Source organism: Cotesia glomerata, linkage group LG4 (assembly GCF_020080835.1).
Source record: "Cotesia glomerata isolate CgM1 linkage group LG4, MPM_Cglom_v2.3, whole genome shotgun sequence".
Lineage (NCBI taxonomy): Eukaryota > Metazoa > Arthropoda > Insecta > Hymenoptera > Braconidae > Cotesia > Cotesia glomerata.
The window spans coordinates 2220278-2238267 of NC_058161.1; the positions used below are offsets into that span (position 1 = coordinate 2220278).

Here is a 17990-nt window from a genome sequence, read left to right on the forward strand (position 1 = left end):
AAAAAAATTTAATTAAAAAAAAAAATAAAACTAACAAAATTCTTGTTTTTTCAGGAAAGTCATTTTTCGTGACCCGGCAGCAAGCAAGAATTCCAAAATCAAGCTTCTTAGAAATAAAAGATATACGGTACAGTTGCACAAACGCAAACTGTAATAAAACTTTCAAAAATGAAGATTCAAGAAGGGTCCACGTGACTTACACTTGCAACCAGCCTCCGAGGTTCAAGTGCAACTACTGCAATTACAAGTCCCACAGAATTTCAAACGTGAAAGCTCACTTGGTCGCCAAACACCCGGACTACGAAATGAGCGTCGTAGAATTGTTCAAAACTCCCTTTAAATCAAATCATTGCTCTAGTCTTTCTGAATACGAACATTTTCGTTGAATTTTTTGTATCACAATTTTAATTTAATAAAAATTTTATTAATAAATTTTTCTTTCAGTTAAATTTTTAAAAGCTAGTCAGCTTAATTATTAATATTATACAAAAAAATTCAATTATTTTAATTACATAAAAAAAATTATCTAAATTAATTTGTAAAAAAAAATTAATTGTTAAAAAATCTCTCCGCACAATTAACAATTAATTTACAAGATTTTTTATCAATTAATTATAGGATTAATTAAATTAATTCATAAAAAATAAATTAACATTATTTATTTATCAGATTTCAGGTTCGCAATTCTTCCCGCGCAATTCGAAGAAGAAACAGTGTTCCAATGCGGGAACCAGCGCTGCGAAGAAATCTTCAACAGCAAAGAAGAAATGACGCTTCATGTGGAAGCCTGCGAGTACAGCACCACCTTCAAGTGCAGCAGGTGCAATTACACTGCTTCTTCAGTGGAACAAATCCAGGAACACGCTTGGGAACATCATCCTTACAGAACGGTTAATATTATTGAACTTTCTAAAGTCGCGGAAAAACAATCGGTTTTTGTTTGTCCGAACGCTCCTTGTGAGAAGAAATACAAGAGCAAGTATGATTTGAACAAACACGTTAAGTATGAGTGTGGAAAGCCTCCAAGGTTCAAGTGTTATTATTGTGATTATGCAAAATGCTATCATCACAAAGTTGTGGCTCATTTCAAGAGGATGCATCCTGATCAATTATTAAATATTATTACTCTTTAATTTAAAATTTTTTTTTTATAATTATGACAGATATATTTTAATTCCTTCACTTTAAAATTAAGTGTACTTAATTTTTGGTGTTAGAATCACTAATTTTATTTTATAAATTGTTTAAATACTGAAAAGTATTTAATATTACCACTTAAAAATTTTTAAAAATGTAAAACTTACTATTTTTGTAAATAATTTTGTTTAAATACCCGCGCTTTGAAGGAAAGATTCAAATTTTCAAAATGGCGGACCTTGATCAGCTGATTCGCTCGTATTTAACATTATTTTACCAAAAAATAATATGTATTTATGTATTTTGTAACTCTAATTGATATTTTAAGGCATATAGTATTATTAATTGTTTAAAAAAAATCATTTTAGTGAAATTTGAACAAAAAATCGATAAAAAAAATGTTAAAATAATTTGTCAATCTTAAAAACTGCATAAAATTAGTGTTTAATTAGGTAAATTTCGTTTAAATTAATTTAATTTATTTATTTTAAAGAGTTAAGGAAGAAAAACAGTAGTTATAAATATGGCGGACGTTAAACACCTGATTTTACCGTATTTAAGATTATTTTCCTAAAAAATAATATATATTAATATATTTTGTAACTCTAATTAATGTTTTAAGGCACATATTATCACGAATTGTTTATAAAAAATTATTTTAATAAAATTTGAACGAAAAATTACTAAAAATTTTATTACCAGGTAAACTTTGTTTTAATTAATTCTATTTCTTCTTCATAAGAATTAATTTTTAATAATATTACTAATTAAAATAATTTGTGTTTCAGATCGCCGAAAAATTTAAAGGATTTCACGTTTATAAAACTAAAATCCGCCATTTTAGGCTGCCAAGGGTGCCATTTTGTCGCTAGTCTTAAAAATTATAATCTAAAGCTTATTTTCCACCAAAAAACTAATCTTAACAGTAAAATAATGTAAATAATAAAAGTTATATTCAGTAGATGCTAATACTAACAATTAGTAAGTAACTTAGTACAGAAATTATAAAATTAACAGATACTAACGGGCGAAAATAGCTGTAAAATAAATTGTAATTAACAAAAAATGATCTTCTGTTCCAGAGTACGACACTAAAGACCCGCTTTTTTTGGTGAAGTACGAAAACCTTATGCCGAACGAAGAGTTCCTAAAAATCTCAAACACACTGTTGGCATGCATGAACCCGAATTGCGACAAGATGTTCAAGAACATCGGAGCTCGACAAGTTCACATGAAGTCCTGTAACAAGCCCCCGAGGTTCAAATGCGGCCACTGCGACTTCCATTCTACCACAAAAAAAAACGTCAGGCTTCACTCTGTCGCTAAACATAGGAAGCAAAAGACGGAAATTATTGAACTTCATGATCCTAATTTAAGAAGAAGCAGCTTTCCTTGTCCCAATGCTGTTTGCAATAAAACTTTTGACACTCAAGAAAGAGTTACTTTTCATATTAAATATCGCTGCTGCAAATCTCCGAGGTTCAAGTGCTTCTATTGCGACTTTAAAAGTTATTATAAGTATGAAGTTAAACTTCACAATAATTCCAAGCACGCGGATCGGCAGTTTCATGTTATTAAAATTGAGGAATAATTTTTTTTTGTCTTTATATTTTCATTCTTCATTGATATTTATTTCTTCTTTCATTTTTCATTTTGGTTTAGGGATTAGATTTTAAGATTTAGATATTATCCACCCCAGTGATGTTTAAAATTATTAAATATATATTTAGAAAATATATATAAGCTTGAAAAGTGATACTAAAAAATTTTATATTTATAAAAAATCTATTTTTATAAATTGTTGGCAAAAAATAAATTTTTGTCCTTAGTTAAAAGTAACTAATTTTTTTCAAAATTAATTTATAAATGCAATTTTAATATTTATTTATCAATAATAATTTTTCAAAATTATTTTCGAATTATTTCATGAAAAATCGAGTTAATTTCATGGAGAAAAAAATCTATTTTTGGCAAAAAATGAATTTTTGGAAAGGATCAAAAATTTTCTTGGTTGAAAAAAGTAACTAATTTTTTTTAAATTAATTTACAATTGCAATTTTAACATTTATTTATCAATAATAATTTTTTAAAAATGATTATTCTGATAATTTAAGAGGTTATGAGTGAAATAAAATTGTGCGCAGCCATTTTGTCGCTACTGCGCAACAGCTGATGCGCATCCCCACTCTAGCCTGCTCGTACTTCGTCATAAAAAAATTTTCTAACCTTTATTACTATTAAAATTTATCAAATGATTTTTAATTATAAAATAAATGAAATATTTTTGAATTATTTCATGAAAAATTGAGTTAATTTCATGGAAAAAAAATATATTTTTAAAAATTGTTGAAAAAAATGATGTTTTAAAAAGGATAAAAAATTTTCTAAGTTAAAAAAAGTAACTAATTTTTTTAAATTAATTAATAATTTCAATTTTAATATTTATTTATCAATAATAATTTTTTAAAAATTATTATTTTAATAATTTAAGAGGTTATGAGTGAAATAAAAATGCGCGTAGCCTTTTTGTCGCTACTGCGCAACATCCGATGCGCATCCCCACTCTAGCCTACTCGTACTTCTTCATAAAAGAATTTTCTAACCTTTATTCCTATTAAAATTTGTCAATTTATTTTAAATTATAAAATAAGTGCAATATTTAATGAAAAATTGAGTTAATTTCATGAAAAAAAAAAAAAAAAAAAAAAAAATAAATTTTATCTCTATTGTAATAATTAGTTAAAAAATCAAGATATATTAATGTTATAAAAAATTATATAATATAAACTATTTTTCTTCAGTCTAATGTTGAAGTTTAAAAATAAAAATAAATTTATAAAAAAATAATTGTTAATTTTAATTTAAATTTTTAAAAGCTTGAACACCAAACGCTTAGAAATTAACAAAAACTATTGTAGTAAAAATTAACACATTTTTAACAAAGTAAAAATTTTTTAATTTGAAAATTTAAGAAGAAATTCATTAATGAAATAGTCTTGTTTGTTTCAGAAGCACATCCCCAGCCGATAGTGCTGCGAAGAAGCCACGACCCGCCGTCGAGAAAGAAGAAAAAGCCTTCGAAGAACGCATCGGGAATGTGCTGTCCAAACCCGAACTGCGGAAGAAGATACTTATCCGCAAAATCTTTCTACATTCACACAAAGTACTACTGCAATCAGCCATCTAGGTACAAGTGCGGGTACTGCGAGTACCATTCCGCGGTGAAGAACTACGTAAAGGCGCATCTTACCGCGAAACACAAAGGCTTGGAGCTGAAAATTGACGAATTGTTCAATCCTTTTGAGCAAAAGCGAATTTATACTTGCCCGAATGATAATTGTAATAGAAGTTACAGCTCCGAGCAAAATGTAAAGCGACATTTGAAGTACGAGTGCGGAAAACCGGCGATGTTTATGTGCTTTTACTGCGATTACAAGTATTGCTTTAAAGCTACTATTAAGAAACACTGTAATAAACATCATCCGGGGCAGGACTTTAGATTTGTTACTTTAAAAGCTGAAGCGGTGTGAATTTTTAAAGATTTACTTGATTCAAAAGAGCAATTTTTGGACCAAGAAAATTATTTTATTGATTTAAGAAGAAATTTTTTATTCTTCAAAATTGTTTTCTTGGTTCAAGAATTTTTATCTTGAAACAAGTTAATTTTTTTTTATCAGTATGAGCGTAGAAAATTTATGTATTCGATAGAATATGTAGTGAATTATTATTATTATTATTATAATATTGTTATTTTATAAATAGCGCGCTTTTGAAGATTTAGGGATTAATTAGAAATAATTATAATTTTTTACTGAACGAAAGAAAATTTTGATTTTGCGATTTTTTGTTTAAAAATTCAAAATATTTATTTTTATTTAGAATCTTTTTTTTTTCATAGAAAAAAAAATTTTTTTAATTTTTTATAATAATTCCTACTAGCACTGTGTGACTGCCGTGACTTGTGAACTAGAAATAATCAAAAAATTGCGTTATTAAATAGTGACTTTTGTTAAATTGCACTGTATTTTCTTAAATATTGACGTTTTTAAAGATATAAGCTCATTCTGATGTTACACTCATCAAGGCCTTTCATTTGAGTACCCACATCAATTTTTCATATATTTATATATTATATATATGAAAAATTGATGTGGGTACTCAAATGAAAGGCCTTGATGAGTGTAACATCGGGATGAGCTTATATTGTTCAAAATCTCAATAGTTCTCTAGATAGAAAGGGGAAATGACCTAGATAATTAAGAAATGTATTTTGAGAACTATTGACATTTTTAAAGATATAAACTTATCCCGATGTTATTCTCATCAAGAGCTTTCATTTGAGTACCCACATGAATTTTTGATATATTTTTCATATATACATATATATATATATATATATATATATATATATATATATATATATATATATATATATATATATATATATATATATATTATATATAAATATATAAAATATATGAAAAATTGATGTGGGTACTCAAATGAAAGGTCTTGATGAGTGTAACATTGGGGTGAGCTTATATCTTTAAAAATCTCAATAGTTCTCTAGATACATAATCAAGAAATGACCTTGTATTTTGTGAACTATTGACATTTTTGAAGATATAAGTTCATCCCGATGTTACACTCATCAAGAGCTTTCATTTGAGTACCCACATGCATTTTTGATATATTTTTCATACATACATATATATAATATATATAAATATATGAAAAATTGATGTGGGTACTTAAATGAAAGCTCTTGAGGAGTGTAACCTCGGAATGAGCTTATATCTTTAAAAATGTCAATAGTTCACAAGATACAAGGTCATTTCTTAATTCTTGTAAATTTTTACAAAAAAAAAAAACTTGTAGACCAATTAAAAAAAATTTTCACTCTTTTGTTCAGTCCAGCTTTAAATAACTCGTATAACCCATGTATCCATAGAGTAGTTGAATAAAAATGGTGATTGAATATATTTTATCATTATTAAATTCCCCCAGTCTTTAAAAAAAGGTAAAAAAATTTCTAAGAAGAGAAATTTCTTTTCAAAAATCCTTACTAACAAAATTCTACTAATGTTTCAGGGTTCAAAATGCCTGGAGTTGCGAATTTCGACCACTTCCAAGGCTACAGACTGCTTTGCCTCAACGAAAACTGCGAGAAGACCTTCAAAAACGAAGCAACAAGACAGTACCACATGAAACACACCTGCAATAGGCCTCCGAGGTTCAAATGCGCGTATTGCGGGCATACTTCTCACTTTTCGAAAGATATAAAGCGTCATTCTGAGTCGAAGCACCCTGGAATGTTCGCTAATATCTTGGAACTCTTCGACCCGGGTTTGAAAATGAATTTTTTCGATTGTCCGTCGGTTTCTTGCGGGAAGAAATTTAAATACGAGAGAAATTTGGTCGCTCATATAAAACACGAGTGCGGAAAGCCGCCAAAATTCAGGTGTTATTACTGCAATTTTCGGCATCATTTTAAACATGTCGCTAATCAACACTCTCTAAGGAAACATCCGTTGGAAAAAGTCAGAATTATTGAAGAAGAAATTAATTTTAATCACTAGAAAATTTATCAATTTTAAGTTTGTAAAAAAATTAATTGTATATTTAAAAATTTATAAATTAAATCTTAGCACAAAGTAGCTCTAACATATACGGGATTGTAATTGTAATTATAATTATAATTTTTTATATCATAAAAAATTGGATTTTACAATAAAATGTTTTTTAACAAAATTATTTTTTTGTTTTCAGACCTTAAGTTCGTGAAAATAAAATTGGGAAGCCATAGTCGGGACAAGTCGGAAGAAATCACCGGAAGATTCGCCTGCATGAACTCTAATTGCACCAAAACGTTTAAAACGGACCTGTCGCGCAGAGCCCACATGTCACAAATTTGCAATAAACCTCCGAGGTTCTATTGCGCGTATTGCGGGTACAAGGCGCATTACTCGAGGGATATCAAAAGACATAGCATTAGAGCGCACTCGGAATTAATGATTAATATTGTTGACTTGTATAATTTTTAAGTTTAAGAAATTTTTTATCTTTTTTTGACTGAAACTTTTTTTTATGCATATTTTATATAACTTAATTATATTTTTTAATTTTAACTAATTTGAAAGCAAAATTTCTTTAGATGATTCAAAATTACGAATTTTTGTACAATTTTTTTGGTTAAAAAATAATCATGTTATTTAAATTTGAAAAAAACTAAAATTTTAATCAAATTGATAAAATTGTGTTTAAAATTTGGTAAAATACCAAATTTTTGGTAAGTTTTTACAAGTTAAATTTTTTTTTTCAATTCGAAAAAAGATAAAATAGAAATTTTATCCAAAAACGTGAAAAGCAATTTTTTTTTCCAACTTTTAAAGGCACAAAAGCTATCAAAATCTTCATTTTTTCCTTTCATAACATTTTTAACTTCCCGCTAAGAAAATTGAAAATTTTCAAAAATCGGGAAGTTATTGGTTTTACCCCGTTTTTCGAAAATCGAGTTTTCATCAGATCTCGACGTTTTGAGGTCCTAGGAAGCTTTCCTGACTATTCCCGCGAGGGTGTCACTATGTCTGTATGTATGTGTGTGTGTAAGTATGTAAACCTCTTATAACTTTTGAACGGTTGAACCGATTTCATCGCGGTTGGTGCCATTCGAAAGGGCTTCGCCAAACTTAGATTTCCTGTTAATTTGAACCGATTCGGACCGATAGATTTTGAGAAATTTGGAGAAATCTAAAAAAAAGTAGGAAAAAAAATTTTTTCTGAAGTGGTTTTTTTGGGATAACTTTTAAACGGCTCAACCGATCGATTCCAAAAACTAATCAGCTCTCAACCTTGAAAAACCACGTCGATCGCCGCCAATCCGGTCAAAATCGGTTGATTCGTTCGAGAGATATCGTGAACGAAAGAAAACCGAAAAAAGTGTTTTTTCAGAGTTACTCCGAAATTTCTAGTTTGACCAATTGAAACTTAGAAATTATTTATAAGGCTTAAAAAACTACGTAGAATGCCGCCAACCGCGTAAAAATCTGTTCATTCATTCAAAAGTTATTGCGGTATGAACATTCAAAAAATAGTGTTCTATGAAACTTCTATCAGACTTTTGAGCTCAAAGAGCTCAAAAGCATAGAAAAGGTATCTTTTTGAGCTCGGAGAGCTTAAAACAACACACAGATTGTACTTTTGAGCTCCAAGAGCTCAAAAAAGCGGCCAGGTATTAACGGAATTAGCGGGAAGTTGCAGGGATGGCCTTTAGGGTCAACCGTTTTCCTAATTTTTTATTATAAATGTGCTGTAAAAAAATGCAGAATAAAGAAAAAAAATGTTAATTGTTCACCTAATTATCGCCCAAAATGGAGAAAAAAAATACTTTTATTAAGAAAATTTTCTTAATACAAGAATTTATGTTCTTAACTCAAGAAATTGTTAAATTGATTGAAATAATTTTAACTTAATTTAAATAAAGATATTCTCTTGTTTATCTATTATCCACAGATAAATATTGATGTTCTTCTCTTCATAAATTAATAATTAATATATTAATTATTGATAAAAGGATTTATTTATAGTTAAAAATATTTGTTAATATTTAACAAATCATTTTTTAATATTAAACAAATATTTCTTAGTATTTAAAATAATTTGTTTGTATTTAATAAATCTTACATTCATTTATTGAATATTAATAAATCTTTTTAAATACAAAGAAATATTTGTTAAGAATTAAAAAGTGGTCTCTAATAAATGATTTGTTAAATATTAATAAATATTTTTAACTATAAAAAAATCCTTCTATTATTATAATAGAATATTTGATCGTCAGAGTTTCTTGAACCAAGAAATTGTTAATTGAGTAAAAGTATTTTTTTTTCAGTGCACTTTTAAATAATTACCAAATTTTGAATACCTCCGTAAATATCTAATATTTTAATTTTTTTTAAATATATTTTTGAAGTTTAAAAAAAAATAAAATAAATTTTTTTGAAACTTCTAAAGAAATTTTCCTCAGTAATAAATAACTAATGAATAAATAATTTTATAAAACAATTATTTTAAATTGTTATTTAAAATCAAATAATTTAATAAAAATTACAATAGACTGTATTTATTTTGAAATAAATAAAACTGCAATATTTTTACAAAGTAATTTCTTCAAAAATTTAAAAACTAATCACCAATTTTCGTTTCAGAACTTCCAGAGAAAAAAAACAAATTCATAAATAATAACCTTGTTAAGAAATTTAAGATGCATGTGTGAATTCCGCTAACTAAAACCTCAAATTTTAACACTAAATTTTGATTTTTCAGGTCTACCATTTTTGCCGTACCCGGAAGCTTTCGTCGCCCGACGCCGCGGCCGACCACCGAAGCCAAATTTCCCGAAAATTACTCCTGATCACTTCGTATGTCCGCACTTAAATTGCCAGAAAATGTTCAAAAATGAAGACTCTCTGCGGATTCATTTGAAATACATCTGCAACAAGCCTCCGAGGTTCAAATGCGGCTACTGCCAGTACAAAGCCCCCAGGATTTCTAATGTCAAGATCCATTCTAACAATATCCACAAGGGTTCCCCGCTTAATATCATAGAGTTGTACAAAACCGGCGAGGAGTTCGCTAGTTTCGTTTGTCCAAATGAAAATTGTCAGAAGAAATACAAGATAAAGTACGATTTGAACAAACATTTGAAGTACGAGTGTGGAAAAGCTCCTTGTTTTAAATGCTTCCACTGCGATTTTCAAAATAGTTTTATCGGGAGGATTAATACTCATTGCAGGTTGAAACATCCTGATCAAGAAATTAAATATTTGACCACTACTGCGTATAATTTTGAGTATCCAGTCACTGATTTCAGTGTTTAATTTTATTTGCAGTTATTTTAATAGAGTTTAATTGTATTTAGATGGACAAATTGTTAATAAATTATTAATATTTATCGTATTTTTGGACATAAATTAAATTGCTTTTTTTATAAATTAAAAATCATTAAATATTTTTAAATTAACACTTTTTTTGTTCCAGGTTCAAAAAAATCAATTTTAAAATTTTTTAGCTGTAATTTTTGAATGAAAAATTTGAAAATGAAATTCATTTAAAATGTTTCAAAAATAAAGTTTTGAAAATTAAGTAAAATAAATTTCAAATTTTGTGAAAAAATTTGAATGTTTAATTTCAAAATTTTATAGACTTAAAAATTTTGATTAGAAAAAAAATTGTAAATATTTAATTAAAAAAAAAACTTTAAATTTTATTTTTAAAAGAAAAATTACAATTTTTTGGAAAAAATTATTAATTTTTGATTTACAAAATTTAAATTTTGAAATTTTCTGATTCAAATTTTTCAAAAAAATTATAAGTAAAAAAAAATTGTAAATTCTTCAACATTTTCCCAAAATTAAATTGTGGAAAAATTTTTGATAAATGAATTTTGTATTCAAATAAAAAATTCGCTTGAAAATTAAAAAAAAAACAAAAAAGAAGACAATAATTTATAAATTTATAATTTTTGGCACCAATTATTATTATTATTATTATTATTATAATTTGTGTCAATATAAAGATAAAATTGGCTCTAATTATTCTTAAAAAATGTAAATTACAAATTTTAATTACAACTTTATTAATGTGTTAATTTTTGGGCATGAGAAAAAAGTCTTCCACCTTCCATAATTTCAAATTTTTACAAAAATTCTCTAATAAAAATTGATATTTTTTACTTTTCCAGGTCTTCAAGCCTTTCCACTATTTCTCAACGACGTTTTGTCACCTGCGGCCCCATTTGACCAATCTTTACCATCAGAAGAGCCCCCAGAACCTTCAGCTCAGCCTATTGGACTCTCCTGCCCCCACAAAAACTGCAGAAAGACTTTCAAAACCGAGAAAAGTTTGAAAAAACACCTACAGAGCAACTGCCAGCAACCGCGGTACCACTGCGGCTACTGCGATTTCAAAGCCGTGTGGCTTTCAAGCGCGAAAAACCACGCGAGCCAAAAACACGGCGGAATGAAGACCAATATCCTTTCAATTACTAAACTTACTGCTAAAATAACCCCAAAAATGAGTGCGGGAACTTATCAATGTCCCAATGACAATTGCAAGAAGCGCTACAAGTCAGCCGCGGATTGCCGAGCGCATGTTAAATACGAGTGCGGAAAACCTCCAAGGTTCAAATGTTTCTACTGCGACTTCCGGAAGAATCTTTTTAAAAGAATGAAACCGCATTGGCGGGAAAAACATCCGGATAAAGAATTTTTGGTTGTTAATATGATGGAATAATTTTTTAATCAAAATTTATTGTGTATTTTTTGAATTTTGAATAAAAATGATTTAAAATTTACAATTTGTTGAATTTTCAAAAATCTTTAAAGGTAATTTTTCATTTTTTTGTGAAATTTTTATGATATTTGTAAATTTTTTTATTGTAATAAAAATTAAATTACTACAAAGAAAAATTTTCAGTTTTTTTAGCGGGAAGTTAAAAATTCCACATTAAGAAATTGAAAAAAAAATTTTCAAATGTCTGCACAGAAAAAAAAGGTTTTTGAATCAAATATATAATTTTGAAGAACTTAATTTTTTTTATTTGAGCAAAACAATTCTTGAACTAAGGTAAAAGATCCAGTTATTGACACTGGCCTAGTAAGTGACACTTGCAATTTTATTTTAATAAAAAAAAGAACAAATCAACTAATAAATTAATGAATATAATTTTTTAATTATAAATTTTAAGATAATTGGTTTTTTGAGAACATTTTATTTTTTTTAATTAGAATAAAATTGCAAGTGTCAAACGAATTTTTCTTGATTAAAGAAATTTCACTTGAGTCAAGAATTTTTTGTCTTGATTCAAAAAAATTATCCTCTTCAAAATGATTTTCTTGGTTCAAAAATTTTTCTCTCAAATCAAGTTAATTTTTTTTTTCAGTGTGTTAATTAAGAAGAATTTAAATTTCCAAATTTTTCCGCCAAAAAATCAAAATTTATTTAAATTTTTTCTAACCAAACAAATTTTTATTTTTCAGGATTTTGGAAGAAAATTTCCAAAAAATTTCCTTGCACTCAGCCAAATTGCAGCAGATCTTTTTCTAACCAACGGACGCGAAATTTCCATATGAAACATTTCTGCAACAAACCTCGAAGATTTGGCTGCGGATATTGTAATTACAGAGGAATCCAGTCAACAGATGTGAAGAAACATGTGATCCGCAGGCACAAAAATTCAAAAATAATAATCATTGATTTAAATAAAAAATTTTGAAACCCAAAATTTCTTCTTTATTAAAACAAACCTTTTTATTAAATTTCTTCCTTCTCTTCTTTGCTAAAATATTAACTAAAATTTTTTTTTTCCAAGTTTTTGGGATTATTCAAAACTTTTGATTTACTTTGCAGGTTTTGGAGTTCCAGCAGAGCGCCCCGGCAAGTGGAACTTGCAATTAGACCCAGGAAAATTGATAAACTTCCCTCACTCCATAAACACGGCCTCGGGAATAAGATACGTCTGCACAAACGCGAACTGCAAGAGCATGTTCAAAAACAAGTGCGACCGCAATGTTCACTCGCGGTATTACTGCAACAAGCCGCCGCGGTTTATGTGCACGCATTGCGGGTACAGAACTCTCAAAAAGGACACCATTAAGCAGCACACGCGGTCAAAACATCCCGGATTGGAGCTTAGTTGTGTAGAACTCTACAATCCTACTGTTGTTAAGCGGAATTACGTGTGCCCTGAGCCTACTTGCGGGAAACGCTACAAATCACGCGCCATTTTGTCGACGCACTTGAAGTACGAGTGCGGAAAACCTGCGCGGTACATGTGCGCGTACTGCGATTTTAAGAATTGTATTAAAAGCCGCGTTAGGAGCCATTGCTCTAGAGCTCATCCCGATCACGATTTTCAGTTTGTTGATTTACTTCCCGAAACAATTAAAAATGATTTTTAAATTGGCTTTTTGTTAGAAATTATATGTCATTTTTATATAGTTTTTTTTGATGTTGGAAATTAGAAATAATTATTTAGAAAATTAAATTTTTTAGGAAAAATTTGATATTACTCTATAATTAATTTTTTTGATAAATTTTAAACAGGAAAAATTTATATTAAATATTTAACAAAAAAAAATTTGGTTATTATTTACAAGTAGGGTAAACTTTATTTTGGGCCATAACTACACAGAAAAAACAATTAACTTGAATCAAAAGAAAAATTCTTGAGCCAAGAAAATAATTTTGAAAAATTTCACTGTCTTGAATTAAGAAGAAAAATTCTCGAATCCAGTAAAATTTACTTAAATCAAGAAAACTTTCTTAGTTTAAGAATTTTTCTACTTAAATCAAGAAAATGAAGTTCTTCAAAATTATTTACTTGTTTCAAGTAAATTTTTTTTTCTGTGTAGGTAAAAAATTAATATTTTCAAATTTTTTTTGATTCTAGATTTTTTTTTTATTATTAATTATTTAATAATTATTTTTTTTTATTATTAATTTAATTATTATTAATTAATTTTTTTTTTTTTATTATTAATAAAATATCGTAATAATAATTTTTTTTTTATACTAGCTTCAAAAATTGCAAAAAAATTTTGACTCATGTTTTTGGATAAAATTTCTATTCTATCTTTTTTCGATGTTTTTGATATATTTTTTTCTTTTATTACATAAAAAAATACGAACAATTTAAAAAAAAAGTTGAATATCACAATTTTCTAAAAAATTTATAAATTTTTTAATAATAAACTTTTTTTTTAAATTGTTCTTTTTTTTATGTATTAAAAAAAAATATATTAATAAAATCAAATTGAAATTTCGTTAAAGAAAATAAAAATTTAAATCGACCCTACTAGTAAAATATTTACCAATTTTTTAACTAAAAAAAAATTTTTATTAATTATTTAACAAGAAAAGTTTTTAAAAATTCTTTTTTGTTAAATATTCCACACTTTTTGTATTAATTCAAGAAAATTAATACAAAAAACTATTAAATATTTAATAAACAATTTTTTGACTCAAAAATTATTTAACATTTATTAAAATTTTTGAACTGAAAAAAAATAAATTTATAATTATTTCTTCCGCAAATTTTCAAACATCAAAATTTAATTTTACCTATGTCCATAATTTTTTTAAACTGTACGCTTTTATAATTAAAAATAATAATTCACAAAAATTTTATTTTTATTTTTTTTTAAATCCACAATTTATAAATAAATAAATAAATGCATGCTCGCATCTAGAAAAAAAAAAAAAAAAATAAGATTTGTCAAATTTTTTTGCTAACATAAAATTATTTATTTTTCAGAATTCCACATGTCGCATTTCTTCATCGGAAAATCCCGCGGGAACCGACTTCCCCAGGAATACAACTTCCCATCAACATCAGGATTTTCTCCTCGCGGTCAAAAGTACCGGTGCTCTAATCCGAACTGCCTAAAAGTGTTTTCATGGAAAACGAGCCTAACGCGGCACATGTTGGAGTGCGACAAGCGCCCGGAGTACAAGTGTCCGTACTGCGACTACAAGTCACGTGACAAGAATGACGTAAGACAGCACACGGGCTACCACCACCCGGAGCTGGAGAACTACGTGATAGAAATAAATCGTCCTTTGAAAGCGGAGATTTACATTTGCCCGAACGATAACTGCAAGCGAACTTACAAAGCCAAGCGCAGCTTGTGGGCTCACCTTAATTATGAGTGCGGAAAGGAGCCGAGTTACAAGTGCACTTTTTGCACTTACAAGACTTACTACAAGTGCAATCTTAAACATCATACCCGGAACAATCACCCAGAACAGGAATACCGCGACGCTGATCCGTTGGATCATCCTAATTCCGCGACAGAAGAACCCGCTATGATGGAATTTTGCGACATTAATGACTTTAAAAAAAATAATTAACTATCTAATTATTATTATTTTAAATAACAATCTTAGGAATTTGGACAATAAATGAAGATGTTATATCATAAGAATTGCAATAAGCTCATCCCGATGTTACACTCATCAAGAGCTTTCATTTGAGTACCCACATGCATTTTCGATATATTTTTCATATATACATATATATAATATATATAAATATACAAAATATATGAAAAATTGATGTGGGTATTCAAATGAAAGGTCTCGATGAAAGTAATGTCGGGGTGAGCTTATATCTTTCAAAATATCATTAGTTGACAAGATAGCAATGTCAGTTCTTAATTATTGACATTTTTAAAGATATAAGCTCATCTTGATGTTACACTCATTAAGAGCTTTCATTTGAGTACCCACATGCATTTTCGATATATTTTTCATATATACATATATATAATATATATAAATATAAAAAATATATGAAAAATTGATGTGGGTACTCAAATGAAAGGTATCGATGAGTGTAATGTCAGGGTGAGCTTATATCTTCAAAAATGTCAATAATTCACAAGATACAATGTCGTTTCTTAATTATTGACATTTTTTAAGATATAAACTCATTTTAATGTTACACTCATCAAGAGCATTTATTTGAGTACCCACATGCATTTTTGATATATTTTTCATATATACATATATATTATATCTATAAATATGTAAAATATATGAAAAATTGATGTGGGTACTTAAATGAAAGGTCTCGATGAGAGTAATGTCAGGGTGAGCTTATATCTTTAAAAATATCATTAGTTGACAAGATAGCAATGTCAGTTCTTAATTATTGATATTTTTAAAGATATAAGCTCATCTTGATGTTATACTCATCAAGAGCTTTCATTTGAATACCCACATGCATTTTTGATATATTTTTCATATATACTTATATATAATATATATAAATATATGAAAAATTGATGTGGGTATTCAAATGAAAGGCTTTGATGAGTGTAACATCGGGATGAGCCTATATCTTTAAAAATGTCAATAGTTCACAAGATACGAGGTCATTTCTTAATTATATACTTAGAGATAGAGCATTATCGAATCTTGTTTAAATACTTATTATAAAAAATTGACTATTAGAAATAAATCAGCGAAACGCTGCAATTCTTATAATTTAACTTCATTTATTGTCCAAATTCCCAAGATTAAGTTATTTAAAATATTTTGAATACGGGCGTGAATTTAAATATTAATTATTAATATTATTATAAATTATTCATTGTAAATTATAAATTTGCTTTAGTACTTAAAGTATTGTTTTGTAACTAATAAAATAAACTTAACTCCAATTTTGTCTATATTCTTCTTCAGCGCATGCGCGTCCGCCTTAATGTTTACTTCTTCAATTAATCGACCATATTTTTTTCCAGGAACTTCCAGGAAGCGGCTAACGTCCAAGGGAAATTTTCCATGCCTGAATCCGAATTGCGACAGTGTTTTTTCAACGAAGAAAAACCGGAACACGCATTACAAACACTTGTGCGGAAAACCGCCGAGATACAAGTGCGCGTACTGCGAGTTAACCTCTAATTTACGCGGAAATATCAAAGAACACTCCAAGAGGAAGCATACGAATTTTAAAATTCAAATTATTAATTTATACTAATTAAATTTATTTATTTTTCAGCTTCGAAAATAAAATTTTATAAAAAATAAAATTAAAAAAAAAAAAGTTTTAAGTAAAATTTAATAAAAACTAAAATTTTTCCCAAATTATTTCACAGATAAAATTTTTTTTCAGTATTTAATTTAGCAAAATGGCGTAAAGCATGCTTAGAATTTCAAAAACTAAATTATTTACTAACAATATTTTTATTATTTCCAGAATTTTCTCCAAATTTTGGTCAACGTCGGCAGTACAGAAGAACAAATCTAACAAGCGATTACTCGGGAATTATTTACCCGTGCTTAAATCCGAATTGCAAGAGCGTTTTTAACGATAAAAACAATCGAAACCGGCATTATAAACACCAATGTGGCAAACCTCATCGTTACAAATGCGCCTACTGTGCAATTTCTTCTCACTTAAAAACAAATATTAAAATTCACACGACAAAAAAGCATCCTGATATGAAATTTGTAATAATAGACCGAAAAAATTTTTTAATTTAGAAACTTAAAAAAAAAAAAAATGTCTCTTTATTTCTTCCATTCAAACGCATGCTTGCCGTGATAACGCTTTCTTCCTTACTAACCTAAAAATAAATCATTATTTTTACAATTTTTACTAATCTAAGCCCTTTGTTTCAGATTACAAGCCGGACGTTTCAATTTTCCGGGTGAAGAGGGAGCCAGAGGATATTTTATCGACGATTAAAATCGAAGCGGTCCAGTACGCGTGTCCTAACCCCAATTGCAACCGCGTTTTTGACAAATGGAAGGCCCGAAATACGCATTTTTCACGGCACTGCATTCACCGTCCTAAAACGCCCAAGACACAACTGATCAACCATTACCACGCTAATAATTACAATCACGTTCCTGAATTCAATAACTACAATCAGTTCCTGGAACCGGATTGCGATGATAAGTCTAAAATAAAGCGACTAAAGCCGAAGAAAAGAATTTTGAAGAAAAAAAAGAAGGGAAATTCCGTCTCAATTGCTACTGGGCTGAATGTGAGGAAGTGCGTGGAGATTCACAATAAAAAGCGGGAAGAAATTATGAAAAAACGCGAGGAAATTAATCGGAAAAGGCAGCTTACTATCCAGAAGAACGCAATTATTAAATCGGAAACTCAATTTTTGGTTAATGGAGATAATAATCAAGGGGAGCTTATTTCCGATGATCTGCTCGAAAGTAATTACTTTTTGAAAAATGAGATTAAGAGCGAGAAGAAGAACCAATTGTTTGGTCAAAGGTTCCCTTGTCCGAACAAAAAATGCCAGCGTAATTATAAAACAAAGCAGAGTTTAAAT

At 28.1% G+C, this 17990-nt stretch overlaps 2 protein-coding genes and 1 long non-coding RNA gene across 13 annotated transcripts in view; all 3 read left to right on the forward strand.

Moving 5' to 3' along the window:
- Positions 1-17990, forward strand: part of LOC123264132 (longitudinals lacking protein) — a 200768-nt gene that overhangs the window by 102280 nt on the left and 80498 nt on the right. For 2 of the 11 annotated variants that reach the window (XM_044727270.1, XM_044727271.1), the window contains exon 7: positions 17323-17871. The exons of the other annotated variants lie outside the window; for them this stretch is intronic. In XM_044727270.1, coding sequence (XP_044583205.1) covers positions 17323-17871 — 549 coding nt within the window. The remainder of the gene's footprint in view (positions 1-17322; positions 17872-17990) is intronic. 11 annotated transcript variants of the gene reach the window in all.
- On the forward strand, positions 1898-2874 carry LOC123264139 (cell wall transcription factor ACE2-like). Its single transcript, XM_044727289.1, has 2 exons — positions 1898-2118; positions 2220-2874. The coding sequence occupies exons 1-2, from the start codon at positions 2100-2102 to the stop codon at positions 2726-2728; spliced, it is 528 nt and encodes a 175-aa protein (XP_044583224.1). The 5' UTR covers positions 1898-2099; the 3' UTR covers positions 2729-2874.
- On the forward strand, positions 11488-12342 carry LOC123264145. Its single transcript, XR_006509281.1, has 2 exons — positions 11488-11522; positions 12177-12342. It is a non-coding gene; the product is annotated as an uncharacterized LOC123264145 (long non-coding RNA).